This window comes from Cariama cristata, unplaced genomic scaffold (genome assembly GCF_000690535.1).
Source record: "Cariama cristata isolate BGI_N322 unplaced genomic scaffold, ASM69053v1 scaffold28122, whole genome shotgun sequence".
NCBI lineage: Eukaryota > Metazoa > Chordata > Aves > Cariamiformes > Cariamidae > Cariama > Cariama cristata.
This window is the reverse complement of record NW_009602538.1, coordinates 6,727-17,838: the sequence shown is the minus strand read 5'-3', so window position 1 is coordinate 17,838 and position 11,112 is coordinate 6,727. Positions and strand designations below refer to the sequence as shown.

Sequence of the window (11,112 nt, the reverse complement as noted above, 5' to 3'; positions counted from 1 at the left end):
AAGAGAGAGCCACAAGGATGCTGAAGGCAGTGGAGCGTCTCTCCTACGAGGGAAGGGCGAGAGTGCTGATGATCAAGGGAACTTACATGCCTCGGTCTCACACAGGCACTGACCTTCATGTCGTTTTCCTCCAGTCTCTTAATTGCCAGGCAGATCCTAAACAGAACAGACTAGAATAGAAGAGAGCAGTTGGAAGGGACCTACGACGATCATGAGGTCCAACTGCCTGACCACTTCTGGGCTGACCAAATGTTAAAGCAAATTACGTTGCACTGAACGCTCCTCTGCTGCTTCTTGTTTCTCAACCTGCTGGCCAAACCTCTGCCCTTCTTGGAGCAGGGCGGTGACTGACCTCGCCAACTCGTGCCGCAGGAATTGGGAAGGCAGGACAGCAGCTGCTGGCCTCTCCGCAAGGGCAACCCCAGCCAGCGCGCAGCAGCGTGCCCGAAGCCGTGGGGCTCCTGCCCTGGACTGCTGCAGTACGGAGCTGGTAGCTGTGCCGTCTGGGGTTTATCTGCGGCGGCGGGGCCATGACATCACAGAGGTGTCCCCACCCGCGGGTCTGTGGCCTCACTGCAGCGTCCCTATGATACGCACGCCGGTCTAATGCTGCGGCGCCTGACGGCATCTTTGCTCAGCATCATTTGCGCGGCAAATTCTGGGTGCATACTGCAAGGAAACGCCTGGAGGTTAAGCCGCAAAGGGGTCCGTGTTCCTCCACCTCCAGCCTCGTTGGCTCCTTCAGGTTTTCCACTCCGCACCGGGGCACCGCGGGCCATGACGCCTCTGCATGGCAGAGGAGGCTCAGCTCCCTCCAAATAAAGAAGTTTTGTGACATGGTTAACGAAAGGTTGTGCCTTTTAACGTGTCTCAGGAACCTTCATGGGTATTTTGAAATGCCCCTCAGTGGGCCTTGGGTTGCCCTCATCAGACCGCACCATTTTCCTCTAGGTTCTCCTCCCTGGCCCCATCATGTACCTCTCAGGATCAGGGAAGGAGATGAGGGGCTAAAAGTTTTATTCATATTAATTTGCTTTCTCTCCACTCATTTTCAGGGAAAAATTGCTCGGTGACGCTGGTAGCCCTTAAATCTAATTTTTCACCAGAGCTGTGGCTTTGTACAGCAGCAGTTTTCAGAATAAAACAAGTTGCTTGCTGATGCCGTTCGTTGCTGGAGCCTCAAAGTGCCCCAGCCCTGCTGCACTGCCTGCAGCACAGTCTGCAGGCTGAAACTTGCCCTTCACTTCAGTCCCAGATATCACCTTGTCCCTGCCCTCAAATACCAGCCTTTGAAATCACCCCATTAATGTACTCCTTAATGTCCCATTAATCCATAACTTGGGTTATCAGAGTAGTTAATAATCTCCCTAAATGCTTATTCAGCACATGGGACATCTGTTTTGCCTATGGGTCTGTTTTCTGCTGGATGGAAGAAGGCTGGTCACACTGCATCTCTCTTGCACTGCAAGAAATAATTGGGGAAAAAACCCATAAAATTCAACAAATCGTGAAAAGCAGTAGCTGGGGCACAGAGGAGTTTGGTGCTGAGCTCTGGAGTTTGCATTCCAAGGTGGGCAATCATCCTGTCTGTCCACATCATGCTCTAATAGAGCCATTCCTTTCCTTGATGGAGCTTATTTTTCTTCCACAGAAACCTCCGTCCAATAGACCTGGAATTCACTCAATTTTCCAGTTATCCTCAAAGTCGGGCTCTTGCTACGGAAGACTGTCCTGGGAGGTCATACACCCAGCATCAGATGAGAGAGGCAGGTAGCGCTTAGCACATGTGGTGTCCATGCGCACAAACAGAGCTATTATATTTAGTTTTCCCTATATATACTTTTTTCTTTAAATGCAAAACACCGCATCAGATATAAGCTGACATTCATTTATCTCCTGTTCTGGAAAATGCACTGTCTGGACAAGGCAGCATCTTTGAGCACGGTGCCAGGGACCTGGAAATGCTGGATGTGCCCACCTAAACACACGCACACAAACATTTCACTGGGAAAACTCTGGGAAGATATAGGTCAACTTTCTGCGTGGATGTGTTTCTGCCAAAGCTGTATTTCTGCTGTTTTAGAATAACAGTGAATAATAAAAGATTCAAACAATTTCTGCTGAAAAAAAAAATAATAAAAAGAGAAGGCTCTCGGAAAAGTGCACATAGGCTGAACTAGTCTCAATGAAGAGTGAGCACATTTGGCCAGTGCTGGTCTGAAAGAGGTCAGCTGTTCAAAAGCTGCGACAGTCTGTGAATTTAGGAGGTCTTTACGAAAACCGGCACCTCTGCAAGGCTGGCGGAGTAATTTCTGAGGATGGTGCCTCCGTCAAACACGCGGGCCGTGTTGGTGTCCATCCATAGGTGCCCTTCGCCAGGCAGGTAGATATCTCTCCACGTTTGCCCTTTTTCTGTTATTGGGGCAACCAGGACCTGCAGTGAATTAAGAAAGAAAAAAGAAATTTAGCACGTGGAGGATTAGCCAGGACGTACCACTCGCTGTGCCAAGCGAGCCAGGAGGCTGAAGGGACAAGCAAGCAGCCACAGAGAAGATCAGGAATTCTGGCTCAGCTGCAGGCGAGAGCATCCACACATGCAAGCAGCAGAGGCCAAAGCTGGCAAGTGCGAGGCTTCCTGAATTGCAGTGAGAAAAGACGATGAAGTGGCCTTCATTTGACTGGGACTGGGGTCACCCTGCCTGCAGTAGCCCCTAGAGTCAACCCAGCTCATATTTTGGAAGACCTGAACAAAAAAAACCCACCAGAAATCTGTGTTTCCTGCAAAACAAAGCTCGTGCTTTTAGGTTGAGCAAGACAGTGTGGATGCAGGCAGAGCAGGAGCACAGGCTGGCCAGTAAATCCCAGGTGCTGCAGCTGGGTTCAGGCTCACACGAAGCAGCTTCTGAGGAGTTTTTACGGGATTGCAATGGGAATTGGTGGCACAGAGTCAGCGTGAGAGATATTCCCGTGCTGTGTAGGGGATTTGTGGCAGAATTGGGAATTTCCCTTTGCTCCCATGACTCCGTGCTTGGGAGAATCTGGTTCAGGCAGACTCTTTGATACAGCTTATTCAATGAAGTTAAGTATAATCTGGTATGAAAGCAGGCAGAAACTTGTATTTCAATTAGAAATGAATACGTTATAGGGGTGGGAGAAGAGCTTTAACTCCAGGCTGCTGAAAAGGAAGGCTTCAAAAGCCTTCTGCCCAGGGCTGCTCTCCAGGTGACTTAACCCTCCCTTCCCACCTTTCCTCTCCTGCATTTAGGAGAAAGATTTGTGCTTCAGCCTCTCAGACTACTTAAGTGTTGCAGGTTACATAAAACCTAGGAAAAGCTCGTGTTCAAAGTATACAAGAAGATATATATGATCTCAAGCAACATAGTCACATTTATCGTTCTATGGACTCAAGGCTCCTTTGGAGAGTCAAGGGATTTAGCTCTCCAGTACCCTCAAATGTTCATGAAAATCTCAGCCGGTGGCCTTGGCATATGGGTAATTGCATTAAAAAAAGCGTGTAAAAATAGAAGCATAAAAAAAATCTGTTCTTCGGTCACAAATCAGTGAGTCCCATTCAGACATGAGGCGTAAAGAGGAGTATGCTCTGCTCACTCCTCCCCAGTGACTTAGTCAAGGTAATCCAGTCTCCAAAGAGGTTCAGAGGTTTTTTTTTCTTTCTTGTTTTATAGGAAAAGCAGTTTCCAACATTCTCAGAATATTTATTCTGAAGTTATTGCATTTCAGAAACTGAAAGAGGTTTTCAAGACCCTAAAGAAGAGTTTTGCAAGAAAAGCAAAGCTTTTCAGAAAAGAAAAAAACCCAAACCCACACAAACCCAGCTGCTTTGGCTTCAATTTGAATCTACTTGAATGCTGAGGCTTTGATTTGTATTTGTGCAGAGCTGAGTTCACATGATGACGAAGAAAGAGGGGATGATAGGAGAAAAACTAAAACTCTAGAAAAGCCATTAAGGGAGAAAAAATATGTTAAATAGTGAAAGCTGGATATGAAATTTATGGATCAATCCCTCTTAAACCCTCTTTTTGGAGGTCCTGGTCAACAGCAAAGAGCAAGTGCTGGGGCCTCATCCCTGCACCCCTTGAGCTGCACAGCAGCGCTGTCTCAGGCAGACATCGTGGTGTGTGGCACACTTTGGGGGACACTTTCAGACGCTGTTGGCCTTTATAAATATATTTGGCAGCGAGATCTGTCTTCCCTGCCTCTTGCGGCATCTGTTTTCGCCAGGCAGATGGCACTGACAAGCAGCAATGCTGCAAAACAGTACACAACAATTTTTTTTTTTCCCCCCAAATCAGTGCAACTTGTCTCTCTGCTATTGTATTTCAACATGCTTTGCCGGAAGGATTCAGTAGCAGTCAGCTCCAGTTCTCTTTCCCAGTAGCGGTAATTTGCTCATGAGCAATGCTGGAATATGACTGTACGGTGTTAAATCCAGTTTCAAGACCTCTGGTCAAGGATCAGAACAACCCCAACCGCTGCAGTCTCACACCACCGTGTCCTAAAACCCAAAGGCATTGCCATCCCTTCTGCTCAAAGGGAGCAGGTATTTGTTTCCCTTTGTAGTCAGCAGAAATCTGACATAAAAACTGCTTCTTGAACACTCTTGCTAATTTGACAGATACATTGTCCGGCCTGATTCAGGTTGAATGTGTGCTGCCAAGAGATCTGGAAGTAGTGAATGTACAGGTCACGTCCTGAAAATCAGATTTCAAAGCAGGGCTATCCTCCCAGCCCAGAGTTACCCCCCAAAAAAGCCTGGGGCGCAACTCAGAAGTGGGAGGGCTTCCCCCATAGCACAAAGCCGTGTTCATCAGCACCCTGCAGCAGCTACTTGCACTGAGGGATGATGCTCAAAAAGTTTATCCCAGCATCCTAACTCTTAGTCCTGCCTCAGACCATGCTGGGACAGAACCATCCTCTGTATTTTCCAATGGTTTATTATTAATTATGCTCCAAATTGCACTAAAGCTGTTTTTGGAGCGCATTTCTATTCTTCCAGCTTCCAAACACCAGCTCGGAAGTCAAAACATCCCATCTGGGCTCTCCCACCACAAGCTCAGGCTCTTTTGGGGGGAAAAAAAAAATAATCAGGTGAGCTTTTTGCCAGGCTCAGATCATGCTTTATCAGAAATGCTTGGCCCTGGCAAGTTTATGGAGCAGACATCACATTTTACTGTATTTTAGGAGCTTTCAGCCAAGCCAAAGCTTTGCACCTCCTGGGAGAGAGCTAAAGCTGCTCTGACCCTTTTTTCCCCCCCCTCCCTGAGTTTGCGGTATTTTACTGGGAATCTCACCTCACTAATGCAGACCACATTTCTGCCCTGGCTGATTCAATCGCATCAGGGATTTTTCAGTTCGAGAGATTTTGGGGGAAGGAACTAGGTTTTAGTTTGCTCACAGTTATGACTAATACGACCGTTACTGCCCAAACGCGTGCTCTATAGCACGTTGGGAGAGCAGAAATGCCTCAGCTCCCTCCAACCGCTCCGCTTGCACAATGCCGCTCTAAAATTCATTTGTGCCAGGGATTTGTATTTTAAAAACTTCCCACCTGATTATCTGAGCTCTCTGCTAAAATGTCCTTCTGTTGCTTCTTAAAAAGGTAATCTCCTGCAGTGAAAGGTTCCTTTAAAAAAAAATTAAAAAAAAAATCTATAAATTGAATCCACAGAATTTATGGCCAGAAACTCAAGCTTGGAAATCAGGTATTGCAATATCTGTTGAAGGTTGCAAGCAGAGCCTGAAAAGATAACTCTGCGGCCCAAGCTGCTTTTCTATTAAAACAAGAAACAAACTCCTATTGAGCTTTGCTTTTGGGTTTGGGATTTTTTTTTTTTTTTAGAGAGCCAATGTCCCTATGATTAGCAGCATCCCCATGTAAAGACAGCCTAACATATTGCTGTAAAATGAATGCAATAGTATGAACCAAAGATTATACTTCTAATGGAAAAAAACAATCAAACAAACAAAACTGTAGGAGCTGCCAAAATCTTGAGCTGCTGGGATCCTGCACCCTGGCAAAGCAGGAAGGACAAAGATAAAGCGATGTCACTGCACAAAATAAGAAGTCTCCTTACAAAAATGGGAGGATGAGGCACAATTTTCTTTAAGAAAAAGCCTGAATTGCCTTTCCAAGACCTTTTTGATTTAGAGCAGCCATACATCCCATTAAACATCACGCCATCTGTGAGCTAAATGAACCCTTCACGAGCTGTAGTGGGATGAGAGGGGCAAGGACACATCCGCAGGAAGGGTGACAGGAGAAACTCCCCACTGCGCCGGCCATCACCAAAGCGTGAAAGAAAACACCAGACTTGCCAGGAGTATTTACAGCATGAAACCACTGAAATCTGAACAAGCAAGGGAAGACAGCTGCAGGGAAGCAAGTGCCAGTCGTGTTTAAATCTCTACTAGGAAAATGGATAAAAACATCAATCCATCTTAAACATGTCATGGATATCTTGATAGCATTCACCTAGCTTGCTGTGGCCCTTATAAATTTGACGGGTGCAAATCTGATGGGCTCCATTCACAAGATTCGTATGGGCTGAATAAATCCTCACTATAGCTGCCAGTGGGGCAAAATGCAGATTCAAGTGAGTAAATCCCATAGGCAATATGTGGATGGGTGAGCTCAGCTGGGACATTGATGCGAGCATGAATTTGGGCCCCAGGGTCTGTGCTCTCTAATACTCCCCATCTGTTCTGAGTTGCATTTGATTAAGATCAAAAAAACCCCCAAAAGTGGTTAGAGGAGCTCCCTGAGAGGACTGGGGAGCTGCATGTTGTGGTGCTCCTTGGTTATTGCAGGCTGTAGCACCAAGTAAAGGGATTGACAGCCCCAAAAGAGGGGGAAAATGAGCAATGCTGACCATCAGGAGGTGTCTTCCAGCAGAAAGGACTGAAAAATACCCTGATATTAAAAAATTAAAGAAAAAAAAAATCTTCTTGACTCTTCATTTCGAATAAATTGGAAACCTGAAGGAGCCAGCAGGGTCCCATCAGCCGTTGGTTTGACACAACCTCTACATGAGCGCTGTATTCAGGTAGGATGCAAAGAGGTGAATGGGTGAGGGCAGGGGGCACCTCATTTACCCCCAATTACCCTTTGAGGGCGTTCAGTCCCTGCCTTTCCTACCTCATCTCCAATGAGAAATTCATCCTCTACGGTAAAAGCGGTTGGATCTGTGGGGCTGAGCCACCACGTCGGCCGGAAGATGGGGTACCCCAAACGAAGCCATTCCTCGCTGTATTTTATGAGGAGCGGCACAACGAAGTCCCGGTGCCTCTGTATGCATTGCCGGGTGAGATTCAGGACCTGCAGAGTTGGGGAAGAAAAAGAAACCCATGACAAGTCCTTCATCTGGTAAACAGCAAAGCAAGCAGGAAAAAAAAAAAAAATATTCCCTTGGGAAGAGAAATTACCAAATTGCAATGTCCTGATCAAGTTATGGCAGCTAACAAGGTGCAAACAGGGTTGATACAGTGGATTTATTCCCATTTGGATGCGAAAGCTGAGGACGGCGGCTGGCAGGTGATATCTGCCAGGGTGTTGATGTCTAACCAAAGCAATGAACTCTTTTGCTGCTGGAAAAGAAATTCAATGACATTTCCCCCTGCGCCCCTGATTTTAAGAATCACTCTCCCCTTTTATTGCCCTAAAGGTGCCATTCCTGGGAAAATGCCTCCAACTGTTTCAAAAGTATTTGATTGTGAATCTGCAGGCTTCACTCCACTGTAGATATTAACTATTTGACCAAACTATAATTAAACAACTCCAGCAGCAAAAGGGAGGAGAGAGAGATGTAACGATTGCTGTCATCTCTACAGGCGTTACGGATACCAGCCCTGTGGTTGCACATAGCCGCAAAGTATAAAGCCACAAAAACTCACATTAATTTTGCAGCAAAAATACTGCTGAGGGCGTACAGCAATACTAAGGCAGAGAGCAGGATTTTGTGGGTAGCAAGAGGAGGACAGTGATTTTTAGCCTTAGCTTTCCCCCGTAGGGACCTTAACGGCTTTTGGGGGTGTTTGTCGTATAAGGGATACCGTGTCCTCCTCTGCGGGGCACAGGGGTACGTACCCAGGCGTCGCAGCAGAGCCAGGGCGGCGTGCTGAAGGCCATCACGGGGAGAAACGTCACGATCTGCAGCCACCGCACGTACAGCTCCGGGTCCCCTGGGGTGTCGCTGGCCAGGCTCCCTCCTGCCGGGGACAAGGAGCTGAGCGAAGCTGCTCGGGAGCATCTCATCGTGGGGCGAGTCCCCAAACGACCTGCTCTCCATGCGGGCAGGACGTGTTACCCCATTGCAAAAGGAGCTGAATTCTCCCCCCGCCCCATGTTTTTCTTCTCGAGCACCATCAGCAAATGTCAGTCAGACATCCATCTCTGGCCATTTTGGGACCAGACATGCTGCGGATGATGTCTCAGGAGTTTCGAAATTTTAGCAGAACATTGTAAAAAAGGACTTTTTTTCCTGCAAAGAAAAGCATTGGGAAAACACTGGACTTTCCTGCCACTTTGAGGCGCAAAGACAAAGCACCACAGGAAAATACTTCTGTGATTTGAATCCCCTCAAATTCATAGTGAAAAGTGGTGGAGAAACAGAGTATTGCTAACAAATTAATCAGAAACATGTAGCAGAAGGGGATTCCAGTCCCCCTCCGAAAGACCAGAGAGAGGCTTGGGAAGGACAGGAGAGGATAGGACAGGGAAAGGGAAATAAAGTCCTTGGGGCTGGAGCATCCCGAGGAGCCACTGCTCTGAAAATCTGGTGCGGCTTCCCCTAGAAATGGCACAAAACCCCCCAATGCCGAGGGCTCATCCCAACCATCCACAAAGCCCCGTTTCCTCCAGAGGCTTTTCCCCAGCCCGAGCCGCCCCGTGCACTACCGCAGCTCCCGGGATGCGGTGGCTCGGCCCGATGGACCACACGCCCCAGCAGCAAATGCCCCAACCCGCTCCGTGCAGGGGCATCTGCTCTCTCGTCCAGCTCTTTTGAAATAAGCCAATGGGTTCAACATCTCTTCGAGGAGGGAGCTGGCATGTTGTGATCGCCTAAGCCTTGTTTTCTAAGGAAAACTAGCTAAAAATAGAGGCGAAATTGAAAAAAATTGCTCAACAACCCCGTTTTTCAGGACTGTCTTTGCAGCTCTGCTCTCTGGGTCTGCCACTTCACATGCAGCCTCTGCGTGTTTGGGGCATGTTTTAAACGCAAATAACCCGGTCACCTCTGAAAAGAGGGGAAAAACGAGCCGCTTGGCCCTAATTAAAGGATTGTTTCTCAACTTTTATATGGTTTTTATTTAAGGAACTCTCAAGCCATTGTGCTTCGGAGCAGAAATGCGAACTTGGAGCAGGGCTGCTAGTGCTTTAGGAGCATCTGTTTCCCAGCCAGGAGCCTGGGCAGGCGGTTTCCCGGCTGTGGGCTCCCTCCTTGCTTTTGCCGGGTGGGTTTTGGCTCGAGCAAAGCTGCGAGAGGCGATGGGCTGCCCTCCGCCTGCGGTTAAGGAGCTCTGCGGAGGGCATCCCCAGAGACCTGGCTGCTTCGAGGGCTGCCTATTAAAATTTACAACGTGGTTTTTTTGTTTTCAATTCCTCAGTCAATTCCCTGGTAACATTCAACCCGCTCAAGTCAGCATGGCAGAGAATTAGGTACCGGGAACAAAGTGCTTCAAGCCCTCATGTAGCACACCTAAGCCAGATGGTGCAAACACACCTCCCGTGCTCCTCTCACCTGAACAACTGCTGCAAAAGTCCCTGCAGAAAAGCCAGAAACATGGGAAAAAGCAGAAAAAAAAAAGAGCATTACCTACTGCATCTGGGATGAAGAAGTTGTAGCCCAAGAGGCTGTAGTGCAGCACAGAGGGAATAACCCCCTTCAGCCCGGCGTGGCTCCAGTCCGAGTGCAGCGGGCTCATCTGGACGAAGAGCTGTAGATGGCTGGATCTGGGGGAAACAACCACAAACCCAGCATTTTTAGATGGCTTGCAGGAGCCAAAACTCTCCGATGCCTTGCTGTCGTGGCAGTCGCTATGGTCAGATATGGGTTTCTCCAGTCACTTGGCATCTCCGTTGATGGGAAATCTGCGCTCCCCGATACCACTCCCACCCCCTGCGCCTGCCGTGCCAAGCTGGACAACCCCAGTCCTTTTCCTTCTCCCCAAATCCCCTGTTCAAAGCTTTCCTTCTCCTGGCCGGATCTCATGAGGACCACAACTTGGTGGCCTACCTTGATGGCAGCACAGCCACGCTCTGGATTGTAGCCATCTTCTTGCGACTTCTCATATGGCAATGCCAACCCTGGTAGGAAAATATTCCCAAAAAACCTACCCATGACACTGGCTGGGGTATCCCTCCAGCACCCTCAGCCCCGGGTCCACGCAGTTCCCCAAATCCAAAGCACCAAGCTCCTTGTGACACGGATGGCCCGTGGGGCATGTCCCGCAGGATGGATTTCTCCTCCTGGCTTTCATTTGTGCTCCTCTGTTTTGCACCGAGCGGCTGTCGTTCCTGACAGCACTTTTCTCTGTCTGACAGAGGAAAACACTCTTTTCCTCATTTTTTTAAATTTTTTTTTTTAAATTTTGGAATTTTTTTTTTTTTCCCCCAATAGAATTTCTATGCCTTGGGTTTACTGGGGGGTGCAGGCAGGGGGTCATGTTGTCAAGGAGCCCGGTGCGGGAGACAGTGTTTCTGGTGGCTAAAAAGGGTCAAATCTGGACCTTCATGATGAGCTTTGGCTTGAAAATGGTCTGGAGCTCATCTAACCAAGGGGGTTTTTTTGGTCTGAGTCTGCTTGTTCCTAGAGTTTGGTTTCCTCCTCAACCTTCTTTGAACCAACCATGTGCCCTTGTGGCCAAGAAGGCCGATGGTACCTTGAGGTGCATGAGGAAGAGTGTGGCCAGCAGGTCAAGGGAGGTTCTCCTCCCCCTCTGCTCTGCTCTGGTGAGGCCACATCTGGAGTGCTGCGTCCAGTTCTGGGCTCCCCAGTTCAAGACAGACAAGGAACTACTGGAGAGAGTCCAGCGGAGGGCAACAATGAAGATGATGAGGGCACTGGAGCATCTCCCTGATGAGGAAGGGCTGAG

At 48.3% G+C, this 11,112-nt stretch overlaps 1 protein-coding gene across 1 annotated transcript in view; it reads right to left on the bottom strand.

The window, feature by feature from the left end:
- Positions 1-2,260: 2,260 nt before the first annotated feature.
- LOC104157466 (SITS-binding protein-like) overlaps positions 2,261-11,112 on the bottom strand; it is a gene marked incomplete at its 5' end in the record, with an annotated part of 15,573 nt that continues 6,721 nt past the window's right edge. Inside the window, 4 exon segments of the mRNA XM_009694798.1 lie at positions 2,261-2,434; positions 7,157-7,336; positions 8,105-8,226; positions 9,834-9,970. Coding sequence (XP_009693100.1) covers positions 2,261-2,434; positions 7,157-7,336; positions 8,105-8,226; positions 9,834-9,970 — 613 coding nt within the window.